At 43.8% G+C, this 26160-nt stretch overlaps 1 protein-coding gene across 4 annotated transcripts in view; it reads right to left on the reverse strand.

The window, feature by feature from the left end:
- Positions 1-26160, reverse strand: part of LOC144717705 (nucleolysin TIAR-like) — an 81306-nt gene that overhangs the window by 36620 nt on the left and 18526 nt on the right. For 2 of the 4 annotated variants that reach the window (XM_078593275.1, XM_078593274.1), the window contains exons 3-6: positions 24439-24462; positions 22816-22914; positions 14193-14247; positions 12297-12329 (exon numbers count right to left, since the gene is read on the reverse strand). In XM_078593275.1, coding sequence (XP_078449401.1) covers positions 12297-12329; positions 14193-14247; positions 22816-22914; positions 24439-24462 — 211 coding nt within the window. The remainder of the gene's footprint in view (positions 1-12296; positions 12330-14192; positions 14248-22815; positions 22915-24438; positions 24463-26160) is intronic. The other 2 variants (XM_078593277.1, XM_078593276.1) reach the window with 1 other exon arrangement.

A 26160-nucleotide genomic window follows, 5' to 3' on the forward strand; every position in this document is an offset into this window, starting at 1 on the left:
AAAAAACCCCGAGGTTCGTCAATGACATCAGTGACGACCACCACACAGAGATCGCCTCCTGCCGCCTCAAGAGGCTGCTGGGGCAAGTGGTGTCGGCGAAGCAGCACCGACTATACAACTCTTTGGTGATGTAAGTCGCGTAGGTAGAAACTAAATTAAATCACGACGTTCCCGGGCGCAACACAAGCGTCAGTCATCTGGTGGGACAAGCACAGCAAGAAACTGCTGGGCAAAAAGACGATTTTCCTCCACGCAGACACTTCAGCAGTGTGTGTAGCCAACATACACACACATCGCTACACCCCTGGTGTGTGTGTCTAATCAACATACACACACACATCGCTACACCCCTGGTGTGTGTAATCAACATACACACACACATCGCTACACTCCTGGTGTGTGTGTAACCAACATACACACACACACATCGCTACACCGCTGGTGTGTGTGTGTAATCAACATACGCACACACATCGCTACACTCCTGGTGTGTGTAACCAACATACACACACACCGCTTCACCCTGAAGTGTGTGTGTAACCAACATACACACAGCTACACCCCTGGTGTGTGTAACCAACATACACACACACCAATGCCTCCTAGAGCCTCCCCTCCAGAGTAAATGGCGTTTTCCACACTTTTTCCCTTATTTCTTTCTCACCCTCGCGTTCCAAGTCATCGCAAATCTTAATTAAGCTGCGACGTTTTGTGTCCCGTTGTTTTAATTTAGACGAAATCTAGGGTTCTGTGCTGTAACAATGCTAAACACATTCTGTGCGTGTTTGAATAACACTGCCGAACAGAAACTTTGTTGAAGAATATCCCATAATTAATGTCTAAATGTATTTGTTGTTTACACGGAGAGTTGAATATGCTCAAAACGCGGTTGTTTTAATAAGCCGATTAGAAATTTGTCACCAGATTAATGAGTGGATTCGTCAAACATTTCTTTTTTACAAAAGACACCAATCACGAGCTGCTTTGCCCAAAACGCACCGCTCTCCACCATTCCGTCAAGTTATGCGACCACTACTTGGCAGAACAAACGCAAAAAAGTCTACGAATATTGTCCTCATTAGCGCACCGAAAACCCACGACCACTCTTTGACGCGTACACACAACTCCCAGAAGACGGGAACGCAACTGCTTGAAGAAAGAGCACACGACGCCGTGGTTACTTCAGCGGCAGATGCTGGCAAACTTCCAGTCCACACGTCTGTGTAGTTTCGTTTCGTTCTCAGTGCAACGTTAAAAAAAAACACCACGCCATTTTAGTCTCGCCTAAGCATTCCATTTGTATGGAGCGGCGGGCATGCGGTGAATTCGTTCGCTTTGTTCGTAGCAACAGAGTGGGGGGGAGGTGGTTGTAAATCTAACGGTGGGTTTTCACTCAACTCTTTTAAACAAAAAAACTATTTGATTCTATCAGGTAAAGCCCCACTGAGCTACGGAACTTTTTTTTTTCAGAAGCGACCTGGCGATCACAAATGCTAGCTCAACGAAGTGGCTTATCGTGTGGGAATATATAGCAGCCAAATACTCTAAAACGCGGAGGGAAGATCCACGCAATCCGGAGAAAAAGCCACGCGACCACGGGGGAGGAGAGACACGTAGACTCCAAATATACAGCAGGTGCCAGGGATCGAACGCACGATCTCCTGTATACGAGGCGAGGTAGTTAACATCTCGCCACCGTGGCACCCCATTTTAAGCCGGCGTAAAGGTTGGTCCAGCGATACCCAAATTGAAATGGCCATTCACACAACATTGAAATAGTTAAGGACCTTCAAGCCACAAGATACTTTTGAGAAAAAATCACACCACGTGCAACAGACAGGTGAGCCGGATCAGGAATGAACACCGACCAATGTTTTTCAAATCAGTTTTGTTTTATCTGCCCATGAATTATGTTCAGACATGTTAGATCTATCGGCCATGGTTTGTATTAAATATCCCACCCATTACAGTTTTGTCCGAATAGTACTCCAGTACATTGCACGCTATGCAAGCTAAACGTACACTTTATGAATGTTTTCATAACATTGTACAAAATTGTATCCAACCTTAGATTATTTCAGGGAGCCATGTTGTCCAGTGCTAAATTAATAAAGTTAATGTCTGATCAACGATGTTGACTAATCGTGTCTAGCCAGTATCACAATAAACAACTACAGTCATACAGTCTGGTTTTAGCGCATGTCAACATGATTTTACCCAGAAGAGCCTCGCTGAGTCACAACAGTTTAGAGGAGGGTCCTGCATCGGAATGTCTGGTCAATACAAATAATTTGTGTTCGGCTTCATGTGGGAGGAAACCCAAGCACTAGAGAAAACTCATGCGGAGGAGGGCGTGATACAAAACCCTGCCATCTCCTGGCCAACTGCTAGCCCCATTGCTACAACAAATGGTAACGGCTAGTACTAAATCTATAAAAAAAAAATTTTAACAGATAAAGCCGACTGAGCTATATACATAGCTAATTTTCAGAAGCAACCTGGCCACAAATGATAGCTGAACAAAGTGGATTATCACGTGGAAATGTATAGCAGCCAAATACTCCAAGCGCATCTTGATTCGATATGTGGAGGGGAAAAAACGGAGGACCTGGAGGAAAACCACGCGGCCGTGGGGAGAACACGCAAACAACAAATATACAGGCGTCGGGGTCGAATCCAAGACCTCCTGCATACTAGACAAGTGAGTTAACATCTTGCCACCATGGTGCCAGGCCCAACTCTGCTGAGCTTCCACGATCGGATGAGCTTGGGAACATTTAGGGTTATGTGGTTATAGCAATCGAATACTACCTTTCCCAACATTCCATCAGTAAAGATCAATCTATGGCTGGATGAAGATCTCCCCAAGTGTTTCTACATAGATGTAGTGACATCGCTGGATGTCACCATGCTGTGGGTGCAGTACCGGCCCTAGAGGGACACGGTGTGCGCTGGATAATAGCGCTGGATGGCACCAGGCTGGAAGTGCAGTGCCGGCCCGACAGGACAGGGTGTGTGGGTGCCGACCGAAGGATAAAGGTTGTGTGAGGCCATGGCACTCTGGTTGACCCGGGAGGACACGTGACCGGTTAAGTTGACAGAGGAGCCCCAAGAGGGGGCTGGGGGGGGGGTCACGTGATTGGGACCCAGATCCTTCCCGAGGATTCTGGAAGGTGGGCGTGGCCAAGGCCGGAGCCGGCGACGTCACAGAGAATATAAGCCGGGTCCCGAGAGGGACCAGGGTTGTTCATCCCGGGAAAGAAACCCTTGGTCTACGATCTCCGTTCAACAAGTCTTCCAGCACGTGGACCCAGGCAGATGTTGTAGCCCCGGGTCTGTAGTAACAGTTACGTGGTAACTAGTGTAGTTGGCCGGGTGGTCACCACCTTAGGTTGTTATTCTGTTAAGGGGAAGTTAGCCCGTGTGTTGGAACTAAACAAATGTGTTGCCTCCAAAGTCTACGTCTGCGACTCAGTTGAACCCATTACATATATAAAAACTATACAGGCCAATGAAGACATAAGTGTCATTGATCCAGAGAAACCCTCAAGACTCTTTCAGGAGGGTCCTGTATTGTGCAGGAAAAAGCTCACCAGGGCCGTATCAGAAAGAACAGGTTTCCGTAATTACAATTTGTAGTCATTCAAGATGATGGACTGTCACTGCCAGGAGAAAAGCGACAAATGGGGTTTAACAACTTAATTCTCTCTTGCTCTATATAGAACTGCTACAAATTAACTAAAATAAATAAGCAGACAATACATCTCCTTCATATATCCATGTCAGCACATTTCAACAAAAAATAATTTCTTACACAACCAATCAGCCGCACGGTCTTCCGGGAATGCACCATTTTGAAGCAGCGTTGGTGTAAGACAAGTAAACACACCAACCTGTGCTCTCACCAACGTGGTGAACATTCAAGACTGACACTGGAGTTTTCGTGCCTTGAATTAATGCTGCTGAACTTATGCACTTGCAGGTGGAGTTTGGTGTAAGTTAATTTTATTTTTTACATGGATGATACCGTTTCTGACTAGCCCCTACTGGAAATGTGAAAAAGAGCTTCATAGCTCATCGGATTTCTCCAGGACAAATAGTCTGATTCTAAGGCAGTTTCCCAGCTATTTTACAAGGGAGATCCGTGGCGCATGATCACAGTAGAAACATCAAAACAAAAACAAACATCAATATCGCAGAGAACGCATACGCGGGTCATTAATGAACAAATCACTCGACAATAAATAAAACAGTGCAAGTATAGAACACGAGAGCAAGAGGCACCAGAAAAAGTTCGGTGCAAGTAAGCTGTGTTTTGGCCTAACAGGGCCGTAAAAAGAGGGGGGAGTGATGGGAATCAAACTGCATGAGAAGAAAGAGTATTTCAGAAACGTGCAGCAGCAAAATGCAAATACTTTTTTTCTAGGGGTGCGAGACATCGAAACACAAATTAAGCACGGGCACGTAAGTACAACTACTTTGTTTCATTAAACCCCTGTGTATTTATTAACATTATAAAAACTAAATTATGATTGAGACCCAAAGGGGCGCAAGGCTTCAGTAAAGGATAAGAACCACTGGTTTAAGAGGAACTTGAGGATGAAGACAGCCCAGTGGAAGACTTTAGCTGGTTTATCCCAGGATGTTTCTGTTGCGCGTCGGCACTTTAAGATGTTCTCTGTTCATGTTTTGTTGGTTGCGGTTGCACCCGACTCAAGAGCCGCATGGCTCACAGGGCTCTACCTAATAAATGAAACTTGAAAGACAGCCCAGTGGTGGTCTCTCTGGATATCCAGATCCAAGGTGGTGGGGGGGGAGAGATAAGTGAATGTACAGATTTCAATGATTGAGTCCTGTAGAAGGTGTCATCACAATAATCAAACGTAGACAGGATAGTGGCTGCAACTATAATCAGATGGAGTCGAGGTGGAATACTGCATGTTTCTGTATAGAAATCCAATTTAGGTTTTAATCTTGTTGACCATGTGGTCAATGTGGGTCTTGGAAGACCAAATGACACATGCGGTTGATGGATTGTGAAATAAATACTTTTATTATTTATGTGGAAAGATAGATTAGACGTATTGCCTGCTTTTACTATAATTATATTCGTCGCAATTACAATCATTATCGTTAAGTGTTATATACGACGAGGACATCATTGACCACACACATTCATGTGGGGAGGCGCTCGCAAGAGAAATTTATTTTAAAGGCCCCCCCTGACACGAAGCACACACGCCGCTCCCATGCAAATTGGGAAATCCCCGTACTCTCTGACCAGTAAACTGAATGGATACCGGTTCGAGCCAGAAATCATGACAATGTTGTAGGTGAAAGCAGAGGGCAATGCAGCAAAGCCACTGTCTCAACCCCACTGTACTTTCAAACGCCCATGTCCAATGCCCTCTCTCCACCTTCACCAACCTGTGCAAAGGAGCATGGTGAAGTATGGTCAATCAGCCCATACGGCTCGTACACGAACACTTGTGCCGGTGCTAGCGGCGAGTGCACCACTGTTAACTCTTGCACATTATTTTAATGAATGCCAACTTACAAAAGGCACTTTCACCTACCAACACTTACAATCTGTGCGCAAGAGTTGTTTTTTCCTGCAATTAACAGGCAATTTGCACAAAGGAAAAGTGCAAGAGTAAATTGTATTCAGTTTCGCTGTTTGAAAAAATACAACGCTTTTAAAAGCAGAGGAACTAACTCTGAGATCGATCCTCAACAGAGAATCTAAGAAAATCAGTCAATTAAATCAACAGTTATAGAAATGCACCCTGAAGGTACTATCCATAACATTTAATACGTGTGTGTGAGCCTTATGCCACTACCAGGATGGACCAATACCATTGGGATGCATTTTAACCAAGGACTGTGCATTCTTGCAGATACACTTAAAATACAGTTGACCACATTGAAGAAGTAAAATTGATGAACTGCATATACATAAGCATGAAAAAAGCCTATATTTTGGAGACAATAATAAAAGCATGAACAATTAAGTTTGTAATTAATCAGGAGAGAGCATCAACTTGGATTCACGTCATCCTTTATCTCAGGCACTAATGTGGGGGATTTTTTGTTGTTACTTTTGCTTCAGAATTTTTTTTGCAAATTTTATTTAGGTTATGACGATCATTCTCGTGTGGCTGAACGTAGAAAAAACATCAAACATTTATTTAGATATTTAGGTCCAGTTTGTTGAGACAATTGATGGCACCTGTAGAGACATTTGCCACACAAGATCTTACCTCTTCAGAATGGCAGAGTAAAGTAATTTAATGTAAGGCATAATTCACAGTACAGCCACCCTGCTTAACAAGCAAGATATTCCGCGAAAATTGGTTGTTAGGCGAAAGTTCGTCAAACAAACTTCGTTTTCTCATTTACTTCTCCCATGTAAAACGCCAAGTTATGTTTCAGACCCAAAATGTTCCACTCTTGAACAACTTTTTCACGCAAGAAATACAAATTGCAATTTTAAAATAAAGAAATAAAACATAAAATGTAACACTTACCACATGAAGAACCACAGTGCTTGCAGACTCCTGTCCTCAGCGTCTTCATTTAACTAGCGCCCCCCCATACCCCTCTCCCCACATCACTCCCCCCCCACAACAGTGCCACCATGAGGCCCCCCCCCCCTCACACGCGCACAGCTGGTAAACAGCTGCGGGCCGCTGTGCGCCTCCTGCCGCCACGAAACGCATTTGATCAATGGGCCTCCTCCGCTCATTACGCGAACATTTGCTCGTATTGCGAACATGTTGGTCTAAATTCAAGCTGCTCGTTAAAGCGAATTCTCGCAGAACGAACGCTCGTGAAGACAGACGCCTGCAACTAAGTGCCATTTTGTGATAATGCCACAGCAGAAATTTCTGGGCAATGGCCAAGGATCCAAAAACCAGCAGCTCGGGTGGATGCACATTTATTTTCAAGATAGTACTGAGTGACATGTAAATATGCAGATTCAAGTAAAATGAACACTAGCTGTCCATTTGTATCACCTTCCTTAGGCTTTGTCAACCTCTTTTGGGAAAACTCTTTCATAAGAAAGTGGTAAGGATAAGGATTTGCATTTAAAGGGTGATTAAATGCCTCGGCAACTCAAAGCGCATTACATCACACATCTCATCCCAACCGTTTCAATGCCCTGCAGCAGTCTGAAGAAGGGAACACCCAATGACAGCTGACCGTTTGCAGCACAAGGTGTACACGCTTCACCGGCCTGCGAATGGGCATTAGACTGCTGTCAGTAGTGGATGGGGGGGTGTTGCTTCAGTATTTCCCAATCAAGTAAGTTGCGAGCATTTATAAAAAGAAAAGTCACTGCATTTTTTACGTCCGCTGCGAAGCAGACGGTGCTTACAGTTGTAGTGACAGAACGGTCACTACTGTGTTGGCCCGTACGAGGGCTGGGGGCCCAAGGGGGTGCCTGGGGGGTCACGTGCTGGAGGGATCCGACCTTCCCAGAGGTGGGGGAAGTGAGGCGTGTCCTGGGAAGGGAGGCGTGGCCTGGAGAGAGCCAGCCACGCCTGGGCGGAGCCAGCCACGCCAAAGCAGATATAAGCGTGGTGTGAACGCAGAGCGAGGCTGTTGTACTGTACTCCAAAGTGAAGACATCATCGGTCGTCAAGTCCCGAGTCGTCGTCCTGGGCCAGGCAGGCCGTTGCCTGCCTGGTCCAGTCTGTGTCGTGTTCCAGAGTATTAGTGAGTTGAGGAAGGTGCTCACCACCTTATGTACAGTGTTATATTACTTACCGTTTAATAAATAGTGTTGCCTCCAAGCTGCGTGTGTGTGCACCTAATTCGAACCTACTACACAGTTAATACTCGTGCACAACTAACCTAGTCGGCCTGGACTCGAACCGTGACCCTCCACAACTAGTGGCAAAAGAGCTGCCACTCGACCATGTGACTGACCCATAATGGCTGGTATAGACCACTGTGGTTAATTCAATTATAATAAAATCACACAAATTAATTAATTAAATAACGTCTGTTCCGGATACCAAAAAAATTGGAAATACAATGAAAGACATTACTCCAACATTATAATACAAACAGCAGGCGCAAACATTTGTCCCACCAGGAATTGAACATTCCTGCATTGGGAATAGAGGCAAGGCAACATATGACCACACAACTCGCTTGCAAATGCTTTCGAGCAATGGCAGCAATCCTGATTGGCCACACAACAATCCCTCCCAAGCCAAAGCAAATGGCACTACACTGAACAATACTGCAATGATCAGCGAGTGCAGCTTCAACCCAAAGCATAAAAAAAACACAGACACACAACTAGGCACTTGGCAGGCTTCCAAAATGTTCACAACAGGCACTGGGAGCAAAATAGGGAGTCATACAAGAAGCCACTATAGTTTGGACCACTGCCAATTAAAACATCAGCCAATGGGCTTACGGGCCATTCATTGAATGGCTGCGCCCGCAACATTTACTAAGTCATTGTTTAAGGGACTGCCTGAATTAACGTGGACAAATAATTGTGCAAGCATCATGGACTACTGAGCTGTGCATGAAACGCGGGGAGACGATCGCCGGGCAGTAACCAACCGCACGCGTGCACTCGGTCGACTACTCCGCCGCCGCCACCAAACCGTGTTGCAGCGTCATTTTTTTCATCCAATAAAGTGAGGGAAAAAAACGTCCCAGTCTCATTTCCTGCGCCCTTAAAAGGAAAAGTAAATAATTGGCAACGTTTCGGGCCAGTGGCATTTATCCGCAGCACAATGTGTCATGGGTGCATCCGTTACTCATTTTAACATGCACAATTGTGGCAATTTCACTTTCAAACATCTTACGAGAGCTCCGTACAAATGTGAACTAATGCGAACCAATTGCCAGACGTAATTCCGAAACCTAAACTCCGCTATGCCGCACATCTGGTTTGCATGTGACATGCGAGAATGCTACGGGTTTGCTTTGTACTCTGAGACGAGACAGCCCGAGTGTTACAGAGCTAATATTATACTGCGCCAGTACACGCTGTAATCTTGCCTGTCTCATAAAAGTAAAGCTACCGTCTGTCGGCTGTGCTGCCATCTTGTAAAATTCAATGTCATAGCCCACCAGACACGATACATGGGGCCGGTCTATTCATTTATTATTTTTTTTAAATCCCATTAATCACTTACATAATGATCTATGTTATAAAGTTCTATTTCTGCGAAATAGTTAATAATATGACAGCGAACGGCTTCATATCATAGTTGAATAAATTGTTCTATGTAAGACTTGTAATAGCGTGCTAAAATGTAATGGAAACGTATCATATGGGCACCCCTCAATATATGGAACAAATACGTTCCTCAAAGGCTGTCCGTCCAAATTCTGTATATTTTCCCATTGACTTCCATAATTTTATCGGAGATGCATTCCTAACGGACAAAAGTTCGGCCCAAAGACGTAATAAAATTGCAATCAAGAATGCAGCAAACCTTTTTAAAGAACATATTTAACAAAAATAATATTTCAGGACATTTTTATACTCAAAATAAGTTGCAAAATAAAAATCCTCTGCAGTACTATGTATGTTGAACTTCTTTCGCACGGTACGTAGCCAACCATGCTAACTGGAGGTGCGGATGATGATGATGATGAGACTGGTGATGATGGTGATGATTATGAACTCATCTAAGATTATTGCTTCACCGTCTCTTGTTTGCACATCTGCTATCATTTGCACTGAATGGCGCTCTTTCCAGACATCTTGAACTTACTTTTACTGAAGAACGTTGAAAAAGGATGAAATCCTGCACAGTACAGTATGAGGCGTGGTCAACACAAAGGGGTGAAAGCAAAACGCGCCAAGCTCGGGGCTGCACCAAGATTGCGGGAAACCGGTACAGTGTGAATAGCGTAAGCCATGAAATGCACGTTAGGACATTGTTAGATTTTTTTTCCCTCCCAAATAAAAAATCTTATTTATAGAATTAAAATTCCGTAAATGCTAAGTTAACATAAAGTATACCAAATTGATTTACTACCTTACAAATTACGTTATCGCGAAATTACGTATATTGAGTTGTCGTATAATGACAGATAGATGTCCGTGAAAATATAAATTTACAGCCTGCTGTCAATTCAATATTGGACAAAAAAAAATCAAACTATTTTAAGAAACTATCTTATCATTTACAGTCATTTGTCAATCTACTTGTTGGATTAAGGCCTCCCTACACCATGACAGTTCTGTGGATTGTTTGACCATAACTTCACCATGCTGGTCAGTGTATGTTGGTGGTGGCGGGAGGGGAACCAGATTTATATATCACTAGCCACTATTGTAAGGTGTTAAACTCGGATCACAGTTCACCAACCTGAACAAAAGTGAAGGATTCTACATGCTCTCATGAGCAATGCTGATCCCCTTTGGCAGCCATAGGCCCCAAGTGGATAATGTACATGCCCATGGCAGGGCCAGGACATCTATAGAACAACCAATCTGGACTCGGCACAAAATGATATTCATTTTGTCCACCATGGTGGGATGTCTGTGTATATGAAATTTCTACATGGGCCGAATCAAACACCAAAAGAAAACCACTCCAGGGCATCCATTGAAGTGGAAATTCCACATTATCGTGGCAGTGGCCAAGGTATTATGTACCACATTTGTAAATGTCCATTGTTAAATATTGTACATATTTTTTTTTACTTTTGTGAATATACATTGTGCATAGTACGAGTGGAGTCGAAAATTTGTTTAAATCAGGGGTGGGACATCTCTGTCCTGCACAGTTGGCTCCGTAGGGTGCGAAATAAGTTCCACAAACATACAACATACATACATCATGAGGCCTACCCCGTCAAAATGCCCTGCAAACAATGTTCATCCATCAATGAAAGCAACTTAGCTGCACTCATCGGAAACTTGAGGGAAATATTTTCTACGTGGCAACAGTTTCTAATTTTAGCGCCGCACTCGGTCACTTCTGTCACTTTATAATCAGTCAACACGCACATTATTTTTTGCGTTATTATTGGACGTCAATGTCTGGGCCGCCAAATAGATTTTAAAGTCCGATTCAACCCTTGGAAAGGAAAAGGTTTCCTACCCCTAGGTTCGGTTATTTAAACAAAAAACATACAAATGTAATTGAAAATTGTGCTCGTTGTGTTTTCATGCATTATCTCTGAAGAGTAAGTATCTAACACTCAACGGGACTTCAAAAGTATCCACCGAATATACAGTCTGTCCTCCACTGCAGGAATGTGGAATTTCCACCACTGACCCAGGTTCATCAGCTGATCATAAGCATTGCCATGTCCTCGCTCTTCACACTGATTTGTTTTACTTCATGTAGAAAGTACCGTTTAATCCAACAGTGTTTTGTCATTTGAAGAGCGTCTCCTGTAATTGAAATGGTTGAGAGCCACCAGGTGATATGGGCACTCGTCAAAGCTCGTTTGAGCAGGAAGACCCGCGTAATTGTTTAACGCTATTGTACATGCGAAACAGCACTTCGGCTTCAAGGTATCGAAACCATAATTGACAGTATTACATTTTTGTTACATCCAACGTGTGGTCCTCTAATTCTGTTCTGTATCCATAGAGACCATCAAAGGTCAGCCTAAAGTTCTAAATTGCTTCCAGTCCCATTTTTAAAGCACAATTCATTCAGCCAACCACACTGCACACCCCACCCCGTTATCCTCCAGCAACGTGCGTGATGCATAAACACGTTGAACTAAACACGAAAGCCACTTGGGTCTGCGTACGCAGTTGCAAGCCTTTAGACACCGTGGCCTTCTTAGTCTAAGTCTAGCTCCATGGTTAGGGTGACAAAAGGGGGGGAGGGGGGTAGATGGGGCAAGTATTAGGAGAAGCAGAGAAAGTCAATAAAACATTGCTGTCCGTTGATAAAAAAAAGTATAAAATTAGGTTCCGCTCACCTTTTGCAACAGGTTGAAGGCGCGTGGCCTTATGCAGCTGCCTACTACGTTCCAATTTCACATTTTTTAAAAAAATATTCAATTTGTAGAGGAAAACACATTTACACATTATCAATTGGCATCATATTGTGGGGGGAAAATGCGTTAGCAGTGCAATTTCGCTTATATCCATGTTCCCTAACAAGACAGCAATTTTTAAACATTTTTTGTCCTTTAACACATTTTTGTGAAACATAAAAAGTACAATGAAAAATTACACACTGTATTAAACTTACACAAAAAATTCAATGGTGCCTTGACAATATAGGCAATATCATTAAGAATAAAAATACAAAAGTATGTAAATGGAGCAATACTAAGGGTGTACCTACCTAACTGGCGTGTTCCAAAGTTGGTAGATGGGCCTGTTTTAAAAAGATGAAACTCTTTACTATTATGGAACTCTAGGATAAACAACCAGCACTGCCACGTTCCCATGAATTTGGCGCGCTTAAAACTGTTAAATCCGCGCGACGCAACCGCAACACAATCTGGACAAAGCTGTAGCCGCGCACATCGCCGATTGCACTGCTAGCAGCAGCAGCAGCCGCTGCAAAAACACACAGCGATGAGGGGACCATTACAATTGGCTCTACACTGTGGGGCACTCGGGGGGGGGGGGGGGGGCGGTCACTGGACATCACCGGGCAATCAAGTTTCGTGCGCCCATGCCTCAAAAGGTGGCCAATCGGGCGAATTGACATCCGAGATGCCGCCGAGGGAATTCTTTATCAGACGGGAACAAAGTGACGGCATTGTGTTTTTTTGCAGCAGTGCTATGCAATTCATTAACGTATTTATATACATATGTGCCAACAGATGCACAGGCATATATGCATACAAGTACTTGGGTATATAAATACGGCATATGTAACACACATTTTAACATGTATAGTAAAAATGTTAATTTATAATGATATTCGTTAAAAAAAATGTATAAACAATAGTTTTAAGGGCAAATTAAGTGAATGAAAAAAATAATGCTTTGCGTAAGATATGTTTAACCGCGCGACATTACTAACAGGGACACAAGCACCCCACTGGCAGCAATTACAGAGGCAGTGCCACCCAACGAGACTCACCAATGCCAAGCCTAACGGTGCCACCTTAAGCGAGGTAGCCAACAACTAAGGCACCCGCTAGCACGAGCGGAACTGCTAATCCTGGCCCATCCCACGTAAGTGCCAAGGCCATTCCTGCCATTCATGTGCACAAGCTACACAGGGAGCCACTGCTACCCACGATGGTATGTTCAGCCAAATTATTGTATGGGGTTTTTTTTGGGCTTTGGTATATGCATGGCAGACATGTGACATCTTGTTGATTTATTTCCATAAGGCGTGCGCCGACTACAGGCAGATGAAAATCAACGTGCCACTCATGGTCAATGCCTTCCATATTTTAACAATTGTAAATTAAGTGTTGGTAGAGCCTTGTCTAAACATATGCAATACCGCAGGCACTCTGCATAAATAAGCTTAGATACATTAAATTTTGCCAGGTGCACTGGCGCGCAACGGCAATTGAGAAACTTATAGGAGTGGGGCTTAGTGGACCACTGACAGATGGAAGAAGAATTCTGCACATTGGATACTCACCTACTGGGCAACAAGGTGCCTGTAGATGGCGAATCAGAATACGGATTCTGATGAGACCAGGCAGAGTAAGATATTTTTGCATGAGGGTATTCTCAGGGAATTGGCTTCCTCATTGGTATGTGCAAATGGAACTGGGCTCACTACCAGAGCAGGGCTAATGTTAGTCTAGAACATCTAATGAGGCTTTGCTTAGTAAAATGTCTTTTTACCAAATTAAATGGAAGTTAGTTTAATGATAAAATTGTGATAACATTACTAGATAGTCATCATGGTCAGTCCAATACATCTTCAAAATAGTCTAACAGTTGGGCGAACACTGCATTTAACAATCTAGTTTTTATTTTATGATTGATACGAAGGCCTTGGTAGTAACGTGCGGCTTTAACGAACATGACAAGAGGAGTTTGTGTGCAACACACGCAGTTATTATCACCGGTCAACAGGGAAGACGACACCTCACTCAAGATGGCAGCATTGGTCTCTCTTTCTCTCTCTAAACTCAGAGCAGAAGCCAGGGAGGGGGGCCTGTGTCTGGCTGTGGCTGCCAGCTCTACGGGCGAGCAGGCCCCGTGTAGTAGGCGGCGGTGGTGCAGTGTGGGGAGGGGGGGGAACGTAATGACATGCACTCACTGCTTGTGTCCTTCTTCAGGCTGCTGGGTGTTGTGGCCCAATTCACTTTCACTTCCTGTAAGGCACAAAAAATACAACGTTGGGATTAAACATGCAGGTCAAATGTGGGGGACAGGCTCAGGCACTTGGGAACACTTTCAGTTGCGAGTGTGGTGGAGCAGTGGTTAGAGCACTGTGCTCTCAACCTGGCAACCCGAGTTACATTCTTGGAAATGGATGTCAGTTGCGAGTGATCCCTAAGACAGTTGTTGGCTTAGCCTTCCCCATGCCTTCACCAGACCTCACTGACCAGCATGGAGAAGTACAGTCAAACAACCCCAATGACTGATGGTGACATGGGGAAGCATTCATCCAGCAATGGACTATCAATGGGTGAAAATTATAACTAATTATTATAAACTGCTGCAAAGGTCAAAAGTGTGCAAGTTCAATGCGGAGCTAATGTACAAGTTTTTTTTCAGGCGTGTGTTGCTTAACGAGCGTTCTTTTAACAATAATTCATAATAACGAGCAATTGAAATTTATACCAGTTTGTTCCCAAAAGTAGCAAAATGTTCACTTAGCGAGCAGGAACCTCTCAATCTGCGTCCCATGGCGGCAGGGAGCGTGGGACGCAGCTGTTCGTTTACCAGTTGTGTCGTCTGTCTGCGTGTTCCGTCGCGGGGGAGGGGGGGGTAGCATTGTAATGGGTGGGTGAGGGGAAGGGTGGGTGGATGGGTCGAGGAGGGGTGGTTGAGGGGAGGGTGGAGGGGAGGGTGGAGGGATGGGTGGGCAGGTTTGGGGAGGGGAGTGCCCAGGGGTGGGTGGCGGTGCTAATTAATTGCAGACGCCGAGGATAGGGAGTAGTGCTCCATTTCGCAACCCAGCATTGTGGCTATGAACTATGCAACGGGTTTGAAGACACATTCATATATTTAAGCTATCTAACCCCAAAAAAAACCTCTATTATGGATGATATTGGTCACGAAAGCCTACGTGTTAAACTAACTCAGAAACCCTGCTTCAATTCCCAGCTACAGCTAACATCAGTGACGAGCAATATTTGAATCAGCGGTCCTACATGGCCTCTGCCGCTCCCTCCACCCACGAACACCTACCCTTCAAATAACATAAATCCCAGGCACCTGCAAAGCACTGTCGTTCTTAATACGTGGTATTACATTTGATGCTTAATTACTTTATTTTATAATTATAATTTGTATTTCTCACCTTAAAAAATCTGTTCCAGAGTGGGGATTTTTGGGGCTGAAACGTATCTCAGCTTTTAACATGGGAGTCAATGGGAAAGCGACAATCGTTTAACGACTTTTCAATTCCCAAGGATTTTATTGCGGAATGTATCTCGCTCATTAAGCGTGCCACGCCTGAACGGTTTCCACTCCTGCCAATGCCCAAACATGGTTGGCGGAGAATTACAAAAGCAATTCGTGTGCTGTCAAGTATCAGGCATCCCTGAAAAGGGGGCTATATGAATCCGAAATAGAATAGAATCTCGCGCAATTAAGTGCCACTGCTAAGAGGACGTTTAGCAGAGTGCGATAGCTCTGCAGGCGATGGCCCCCAGAGGTGCGACTGTCACTCCTTCTTTATGTGTCAAACTTCTTTCGCACCGCATGTGGCTAACCGCGCGAATCGGAGATGTGTGCTTAAATTATTTGGGTTTTGCAGATTGCCGAGCTGTAGGAAAGTATTGGCCGATTACAGTTGTCTTTTCTATCAAAAGCGCAAGCTTCGATTAAATCTGACAGTTAAGTTCATCTAGTTGTATGTAGAACTTCTTTCACACCGTACGTAGCCAACCGTGCTCATTGGAGGTGCGGGGGAAGGACGACAAACTAAACACAAGTTAAGTGTGTTGTTGATACGAAAAACCAATTAAATGCGTATCTCCTCCTCAATGTTTTGTTTCAGACTTGCATGGATATTACTGGTTCTTGTAAATAAATAATCCACAGCAATAATCCCCAGAACCTTCGAGCAATTTACATTGAACAGATCAAATGTAAAAAAGGGAAATTAGAAATGTTTAGCATACTTCCCGACATGCAACAAACGTGCAAATTGGCATGTGAGTAGCTTCCAGACTGTAAACAATGCAAAAAGTCTAAAAATAGACTTTTGTATTTTGGGGGGGGGGGGGGCGCAATAATGGATATATTTTGCATGGCAAGTGAGCGGTGACGTCACATCTGTGATGTCACCCGCATGCTGAAGCGTCACGCAGTGCGCCTGCTGACGTCACGCATCCCCCCCCACCCTCCACGTAGGTCGTGTATTAATCCAAGACAATCCAAGTCTCGGGCGAATCTGGGTAGAAAAGCTAGTCTGCATTAAGTCTTTGAATGATCAGACCTTTCCATGAATCTTCATATAATCATCTTGCAAGGAGTATCTGGGCGTTTAGCAACGATCGTGCAGACCAACATACGTGTGAGATTTTATGTCAATAGGTGGCCAGTGCTGGGTGTAATGGTGAAACACTTCTGATCTGTTTGCATTACCGACGGTGCGTTCTATTATCAAGTCGGGTTAATGGTAAAGGTTAGCAGCTTTATCGCATCAGGAATTAAGAGTTCAATTTAAGCACCAACAACAATCAATTCAGAGCTTGTGAAGGCAAACTCAATATCAAGTAGCAATTAACTAATAAGGTTGAGCACAGGAGGTCAGCACAAACAGGTAGATAGACGAAAAAACATCCATGTGACATTTCTACTGGAATCAATACAAATAACGAAGGTTCAGACAGAACGACTGAGAAAATGTATTGAAATTATGCATAATGAAAATCCCTATCCCCCGTTGGCCGATAAAACCAGAATAAAATTGAGCCGGATCAATACATCCGAATCTGTAATCGATGTACAAGCGGTTTCTGAAACGGCAATAAAGTGTGGTTGTAAGCAGATTATATCTGGTACCAAGGCATACAACTTTGGTCTAAGACTCCTTACATTTAAAAGTAAAACTATTTGTCGAAAGCATTACATTTTTTAAACATGTAATACTGCTGGGTCCTGCATCCAACGAATGCACTGTTTAACATTCCCTGCATTGCAAAATTGGTATGAAATGGAATTGCGATCAATCATGCACAAGAGGCTATCGCAGCCCATAATGCTGAAGCCACCACACCAACACAAAAGGTGACGTGCAGAATATTGTCGGTAGATACTCCCGTAGAGTCGGTAGATATTACTATAGTCCGTAGATAATACTAGTCAGTAGATTCCACTAGTCAGTATATTCTGCTGCAGAGTCAATAGAAACAACTATAGTCAGTAGGTACTGCTATCAAGTCAGCTGATACTGCTATAGTCAGCAGATACTACTATAGAGTCAGTAGATACTGTTACAGAGTTAGTAGTTACTACTTTAGTCAGTGGATAGTACTATAGAGTCAGCAGATACTATAAAGTTAGTCATTGCTATACAGTCGGTAGATACAACTGTAGGGCCAGTAGATACTACACAGTCAGTAGCTACTACTGGGCTCAGTATATACTACTGTACAGTCAGTAGATACAACTACAGAGTCAGCAGATATTACTATAGAGTCAATAGATACTCCTATGGAGTCACTAGACAATACTCACTCTACTGTATGTAGGGTGTGGAGGTATTTTTGCCTACGTGGGGGTAAAAATATTTTTTGCGGGGGGGGGGGGGGTCGACAATTTTCAAAACTTTTAGGTCAACTATTTATCCCCCACTTTCTAAAACTTTTTGGACTTCTGCAAGCCTCTTATAATTTTGTTGACAGACAAATGGACAGACAAACGGAACGCCTGGCTTTCACAATAGCTTCGTATTTGTGTATGTATGTATGTTATGTTTTTACGAAAAGTTTTGAAATATATTTTTCCCCCGGGCAACGCCGGGTACTTCCCACGAGTTAAATAGATAATAGTTCATTACAAGTGTCTTGAAGTTGCTCTTTATGCGTTTGTGCTCATTAAAACAGGACCTTAATTCCTATCAGCAGAGTTATGGTCTAGGAAGGGAGGCTTTCATTCTCCTGCCCAGAAATATATAAGTGATATCGCACCTGAGACCTTTCACAGGACATAGGCTCTTTGTCCGACATAAGTTAGTTGAAATGTTGGTCCTTGCAAAAAGCAGCATACACCATACATGGATATACCATCCGAACTCCTAGTCTAAAGACTTAGATTCTATATCGTCCCATGGTCTGGTTGCATTAACGGTTATTCATATTTATGAGAAGGGGCGTGATTTCAAGACTGGAAATTTCCATTTAATACTGAACTCAGCGTTCCGAAGTCAGTCTATGCGAAGGGCATGAATCCCAGGGGCTACTACACGAAGAGGACCCACTGGTAAAAAGATAACTGTTCTGATATATTACCGGTATAATTATTGTTTCTGGATATATTGTTCGGTCTGTTGTGAGGTACACAGACTTTCTTTTTACAGACTGGTAGAGGACCGTCTGGTTTTCCGATATTTTACATATACTGTTAGAGAGTAAAAGTTTTTGTTCTAATGCCAGTGCATTCCCTATTTTGTTAAGGCTAAATAATAGAGTTTGCATCTGTAGTTGCTGTTGGGTTGGTTTTGATATATCTACTAAGGAGGGCAACACATATATGTGGGCACATGTTAAGTATTGCATAAGTGCATACTATATTAGTCTTTGATTTGTGAGTCTGATACAAGGCATACCTTGTCCGACTTATCACCTTAGAGGTGAAAGTTCTGAGGATAGTGCAGAAACCTTTGTGCCCAACACCGGAGACAATGAGGGGGCTCTGCCAGCTGGAGTGACGGGCACCTGCCGTACGTGAACATGGGCACGACCAGCGGTTGACTGCGAGTCTCATCAGCGATTAGGGCTCCAGTGTAGCACACACTGAAGGAGTGAACTGCATCCTTGCTGGCAACCTTGAGACGGTACATGCGGAGGCATGGCCAGCTGCAGACTGTTTGAGTTATTGCAAGCCAAGGGTGGCGAGAGACCGAGAGACTGCTGCCTTAACCTCACCCTGTGAGGAGGAGGTATTGGTGCTCGCTCATGGAGGGAGCATCTAGCGGTTGCCTTGTAACAGATGTTTTCAAATTATAACATCACTTAATCACATCACTAAAAAGATGGGAGTACACTTTAGAGGGCTCACACGTTAGCTGATTATACACCTAGACATTCATATTTTTCTTCATCATATATCGGTTCGTACGGTTGCGTCGGTCGGTCACGTATTTTCCATATATACTGTAGAAGAATAATGATGCAAGTTGACATGTTTATGACACCAGTTGATGCTTTGATCTACTAAATACTCAGGGTTGTAGTGTACTGAGTGTCCGAGTGGTATATTTCTGTTTCACGACTCATATTGCTTGAAAGAGCCTGTACTGCTGGACGAATCCAAGAAACTGGTGACCACTGGTGGAAGTCTTATAATTGATGTAAGAAAACCCCTATACACGAGCTTGCGAGAATCAATTAAACTAAATAGAATAAACATTGATAAGACCCTCTCACATACGACAACAGTAATGCAACAAAAGCAGCTAGTTCAAGTCAAGAGTCCAAAACTTGTACAATGCCCAGTGTAGTGACATGGCCTGGTGGCCGCACGTTCACCGCTTCTTGCAGAGGTCCACAGGTTGAATGCAGCTTCATAGCAGACGTCGTTCGCAAGGCTAGGCCATTGTGTGCGGGTGTCCCGATCCAAATTTGAAATATTACCCGAAAATTACTCAAGTTTTGGATTATAAATAACAATCATTGCCGCCGCCCCCCCTACTGTGGAAACTTGGCAGGACCCTGCTGAATAAAGTAATGAAACTCGATGAGCTATTCCTGTGTAAACATGGTAATGAGGAAATTGTTTGGCCTCGTGATTGCCGTCTCAACAAATGAAACCTGACAAACTGTGGTGATAGACCAATGGCTGTTCATTGTGTAACAATGCAACGATTTATTGATGTTCTTGGTTCTTTCGGTAAAGTCACGTAGAAGGGAAATAATAAAATAATAAAAATAACACCTAATTTTTGTTATTTTACTTTTTATTTTATTTTTATTTTATGTTTAATTTTTATTATTTCCCTTCTACGTGACTTTACCGAAAGAACCAAGAAGATGAATCCCTGCAGTCACGAAAGCTTTAAATCGAGATTTATTGATGAATAATGATTTTAGGCTCAGTATACATACGTCGAATAACACGTGTAAAAATCAATGTTTCTCAATGAGTATATATTGTATGGAATGGGTTCAAATTACTATTACAGCCAACTCGGGACTTTGACATTGCAGTTGGGCAGATGACTGCTCATTTGTCCAGTCACCTCAAATCCAGGTTAAAATGCAAGTCAAAGGGTCTTCAGCCACGTACCGTCAACCAAACGTTTAATTAAACATATTGGGCTAAGCTTGATGGGTCTTCTAGGAAAGCCAAGCTCAGCTCAATTGACCCAAGGATGTGGGAGATTAAATGGCCTCAATGCCTGCAGACATCCCGAGCATGTCCCCTCCCCCCACCCCCAACAGTCAATACTTGAAATTTTATGCACGTGTGACCCGACAGAGCCGAATCATCGCCGCATCTGTTACGGAGCAGTTGGAGCTCATTAATCTAAAACTAATTGGCCAATACCCATATGTGCAGATAAACTCACTGTTTGTGTAATTCATGTTGCTGAAAGGATGTGTGTGTGTGTTTTTTTAAGTGACAAACAAGGAAACGGATTTTGCATGAAAATTAAGACGCTGAAACATTTTGCAAAGATTATAGTAAAAACAAATCTCGTGCCACACTAGACTTGATCATGGCAACCTGAGTGATCACAATTGTTTTCCCTTCATCTCTGTTATACATACATCAAAAGGTCAAAGTGTAGGCCAAAAGCACAGAAAAAAAATAGCAACTCAACAATATTCAAAAGGACTTCCTCCAGCTTAAAAGGGAGAAATGTAGCCATCAGTGATGAACGGTCACCAATGAAATATTGAAACGTATCATTTTTCTCTCAAAGCTGCTGCCGAAAAACACAATGTGAAACTCCATTACATACTTAAAGATATGGGCCAAATGTCACCGAGATTAAATGTCATTTCGTTGCCCGTGTATGAAAAGATTACGCAACACAAACTGCTTCTACCAAAGACATGCAGTAGATTCATAAAACTATTCTTTGATACTCCTGGCCACACTGGCAATTGCTTGTACATTTCTAAGTGATCAATACGCATGGGAGCAAAGTGATTGGCAGGATTTGGTTCACAGAAGACGCGAGGGTAATGTGATGCGATGTGGCCGAGCAGGCCCTGCCTCCTTTTCAGCTTGTATGACAAGGAAACTTCTAGTTATATACTTGCGTTCCCAACAATGACACTTTTCAACCGTGTACACTTGCCGCTTCTGAATTCATGTACACGCTCATCCAGACAGTCGTGTGGAATTATTATTGTCGATGTATAAACGTTTTTATGTTTTAAATAGCACTGCCCACGAATTTTCATGGGATACACGGCCGGGGTGGGTCGGTTGGAGGTGTGACGTCAGCTGTGGGATGCGCGTGACGTTATCACACAGAGGTGCGCGGTGACATCACCACCGTGAGCCAGACAGCACAACTTCTTTCAGATATATTATGGCATGAAAATGGTATACCATTATAGCTCTAACTTGCAATTCAAGAAAACGGTTACGGTTAGCAAATATGTTAAGGAGAGTGAAGTTTGAATAGGGGTACGCGAAATATTTGGTTAGAATCCGGTCAGTAATTGGCGGTGATTCACATTTCAAGATCCCACGGAATATATATTGCTACATAAACCGAAGCAGGATAATAACGTTGAGATTTTTTAGGACTTAAGAGCTGCAGCAACCATGTAACCATCATGGTAAACAAAAATCTGTGCGTTTGCGGGACGGCGTGAGCCAGCTGTTGCCTGGAGACACAAACCTACGCAGCACAACCCCCCTCACCGCAGCACACAAGGGAGCATCAACAGAGACAAGGGGAGAGAGTGAGACCAATACAGACCTAGAGCCAGAGACAGGAGGAAGACACAACAGAAGCACAACGAGGCAGAGGAGAGAAAAAGGAGAGAAGAGATAGACTAATGGGCCTTTACGGAATGAGGAGCTCTGAAAAGCTGGGCTGGGTGGTGTGGGGTCCCTCCATGTGTGCATGGGCAAAAGTCAAGAGACTGTTGCTGAACCTGGAGCTTGCTATGAAGCGGCGGGACATGAGTATAAACCACTATAAAAACACAAAATCCGCTTGCATGCTGTCTCAAAAATTCCACCACCCCAACTCTATGAGTAATGGGGTGGCTTTAGCACTCTTTTTTAATCAGTCGTGTGGAAGCTGCCTGGTCTGTTGTTCCACACAAACTCAAGGTCTCTTAGGCCACACCATGCCCTTCTCTTTTTTATGCTTGTGAAATACAACCACTGACGTTACACGTTCAATGAGTGCGAAGTCAGCAGCATGGAGCAGCATGGGTCACGTTGTGGTGGAAAAACAACCTGGTGTCTCTCCTTAACAGTGCCCGGCTGGCTCGGTATGGCCTTGGGTGTCAATCTCAGTTGTAAAGTGGGGAAAAAAGAAGAGGCAACAGAGAGCCGTTTATTCAAGAGCTCACCTTGCCGAGAATCTTACGGCCGTTCATGGCGGCGAGTGCAGCCGCGGCGTGCCTGTGCTCGTAGAACTCCACGAAGCAGTAGGGGTCACTGCTCGCCTGCTACACTCGCACACCACAGGAAGGGGCACGCGTGCGCACAGGGCAAGGCTCGAAGCTCCTCGCCAAGCTCCCGGGTCAGCCGCAGGTCTCACCGCCGCACATCATAACAGCTCCGTTTGGCATCACGGGTCTCAGAATGCAGAGATACAGTCCAGTGCATCTCTGCATTCCCGCACCTCCAATTAGCATGGTTGGCTACGTACGGTGCAAAAAAAGTTCAACATACATACAAGTGCATATTGACACTGTAAAGAAGATGGCTAAACGAGGGAAACGGTGTGCTACAGATGTAAAACTATAGGTAAATGCATAAAAAAATCAACTGTTTAACATGCAGCCACATTTAAAGCACAAAATAAGATTCTTTCAATTAATAAAAAAATCTGCTTGGTTGACTAAAACTCAATTTTTACACATTGCATTAATATAGATTTGTGCAATTACTCGAGCGTTCGCAAATACAGCGTGCAGTTATACAGCTTTCAACATATTTGTGAGCATGTGCACTGTTGAAATGTGGTTAACTGGCATCTTTTAATGTGTTACATTGTGTAACTAACACTCACGATGCAAATTCACATCTTTCCAAGTGTTTTCTGACATAAACCAAAAGCTAATGACTGTTTTTCCAACTGCAAAGCGCAGTCTACATAATTACCAGTCAACACAGCCAGCAGCACTGCTGCTGAAGGAGGCATGGCTTTGGCCACCGGTGGGAGCACGGACGAGCATTGGCACACCCAACTGATCCGCCTGCCTGCTGCCACTCCGTACCCCCGCAATGCACATGGCAAAGCCATTCGAGCTCAGAACTGACGGGAAAGCTGCTATGCAGTCGTCACACCGGCATGTGGGAGGGTGGCACACATACTGTGGACTTAACACCACACGTGTGTGCTTGACCAACATAACCACATTCAGAGCTGCCAAACTCCCCCCACCCGCCGCCCTCCACAATACTGAGCTGGCACTGCGAGTTCAAATCCATGCAGCCAACCTGATATTAAAATGGTGTCTCAAGTGTGGTGAGCAGATGGTCTCAGCTCAGTCACCACTGGCCAAGCAAACATCCCATTACATCAAGTTAATTTTTTCCACTTCATCTGACTTACTTCTGCTCTAAAACTTACAAATAATCGCTAGGATCGAGATCTGAAGAACACTATTTGCAGGGCATAGACAAGTTTTGCTACAACTGTGGCCAAAGCGGTCTATCACAAGCAGTTGTGGCATGGTCTTCCAGGGGTGTTTTCTCTGACACAGGGTGGTGCACTGTTTGTTGCTTTCAAATGAGCATTGCTCATTCTCGTGTTAAGAAGCTCATCACACCTAATTGGAATATAATTGGGGGGGGGGAATGCTTACAAAACATGTTCTAATCCTATGCCAAGCACTTAAAAAATATCCGAGTGCAGCTTGTGGGTGAAACTTTGTAATCTTATCATTGTTTACAGAGTGGTAACATGGATGCACTTGAGAAAGCAAGATGGCAACAAAAGGGTAACACAAAGAACCAATACTTACTAATTTATTTTCCTTTGATTTTACCTTGAACGTTGTCCAAGTGCATGCAAAAAAGAGAGAACAGTGATTAAATACAGCCGCATACCAATGGTGCAAATGATGCCACTTGCTCATGAGGGGTGGATACCATCGCACACTTTGAACACCACACTTGTGTTTACAATTACAACCCTTTCTTGATACATTTTTTTACAACTTAAAAACACAAAAACAAGCATTCCAGAGGAACCATAATTAAGCCCCTTTTCTGTGAAGAAACTCAGTGGGGAACACGGAAGAGCACAGCGGCAGTCCTTGCTTATAATTGTTGACAGAGCAAGGTGAATTAATGTAAGTGCTAAGTTTCATTTATGCCGGCTGCATTATGTAGGCACCTGCAAAACATACATGGCCAATTTTTCGTAGTCTTTGCAGTTCAAAAACATTGCTATGATGCTAACCCTATGATTGATTCCTGGCCATGAATTACCTTTCGGAGTTGGAATCTGAACCCATCCTGGGCCTTGCCTACTTTCTCTCAGAATGCAATGAGCACCTATTAGTGCTGCGTTTAATATCAGCCCGAGGAAAATATACTGCTGTTTTTATTTATATTTATATATAGCCCTTTTATCCAAGGTGCTTTACAACGGTTATCAGTGGTACAATTAGGGTAGCTAAACATATGGTGAATAGGGATGGAGTATAGGGAGGGCGGTTTGTGGGTACAGGAATTACAGCAGTTGCCCCAAAATGTCTGGCTTTCTATAACGTCTTTGCACTATCGTATGGCAAGAACTAAATTCTCCAATCGCAATTACCGTTGAATTCCCACAAGGGCACTCATTTTATCATCTGACTTATGATGGGTTGCGTAGACACCCGTCTAGCATTTGAACTCACAACTTGCATAATCGAGTAATATTTTCACAAGCCTCATTCGACTGGAAAGCTTAACTTAAGATTGTGATGCTGTATCACCCCCTAGCGAAGAACATTGGGCAATGCACTGACATTCAGCGTGTTACGATTGAGTAAGTGCACTACAATGATGTCTTCTTATACTCTCATGGGTCCCTTAGGCTCCACGCACTGGTGAGAGCCTGTCATTTTGGATTAGTGATGTGACATCAAGCTGGGGAGCAGCCTCCTCATGAATACAGACGCGTGAGCTCTAACCCTTGTCTGGGCACCATACTCAGGACAAAATGTCGCTGTATTTATCATGACCCGAGCAAGATAAACTATATTTTATTTTACCAGGTAAGGCCCGCTAAGCTAAAAAGTATTTTTCCTGAAGCGACCTGGCCACAAATGATAACTCAACGAAGTGGCTTATCACATGGAAATTTACAGCAGCCAAACTCTAAACACGTTTCCAAAGGTTGAGGGAAAACATGTAAATTCCAAATATGCAGGCGTCAGGGTCGGGATCGAACCCACGACCTCCCGCATACCAGGGAGTTAACATCTCGCCACCGCGGCGCCAAGGGACTCAAGAAAATTGTTCTTCCTCGCTCTCATTGGACAACATGAGGCTGAGTCACACCCCTCTTAACAAATGAAACACCAGGCGATGTGATGTGATTTTTAACCGTGATATTTTGTTCCACATTTAGGTTCTGTAAAGCATATATCACAACTCACCCTGAACTGTGTTATACACAGGCAGTCCCCGGGTTATGGAAGCGTTAGGTACCCGAGAACGATCCGAAATAGTTGTGCCTCCCCTACCGTATTCTC

The sequence above is a fragment of the Lampetra planeri genome, chromosome 4 (genome assembly GCF_965212315.1).
Source record: "Lampetra planeri chromosome 4, kcLamPlan1.2.h2, whole genome shotgun sequence".
Lineage (NCBI taxonomy): Eukaryota > Metazoa > Chordata > Hyperoartia > Petromyzontiformes > Petromyzontidae > Lampetra > Lampetra planeri.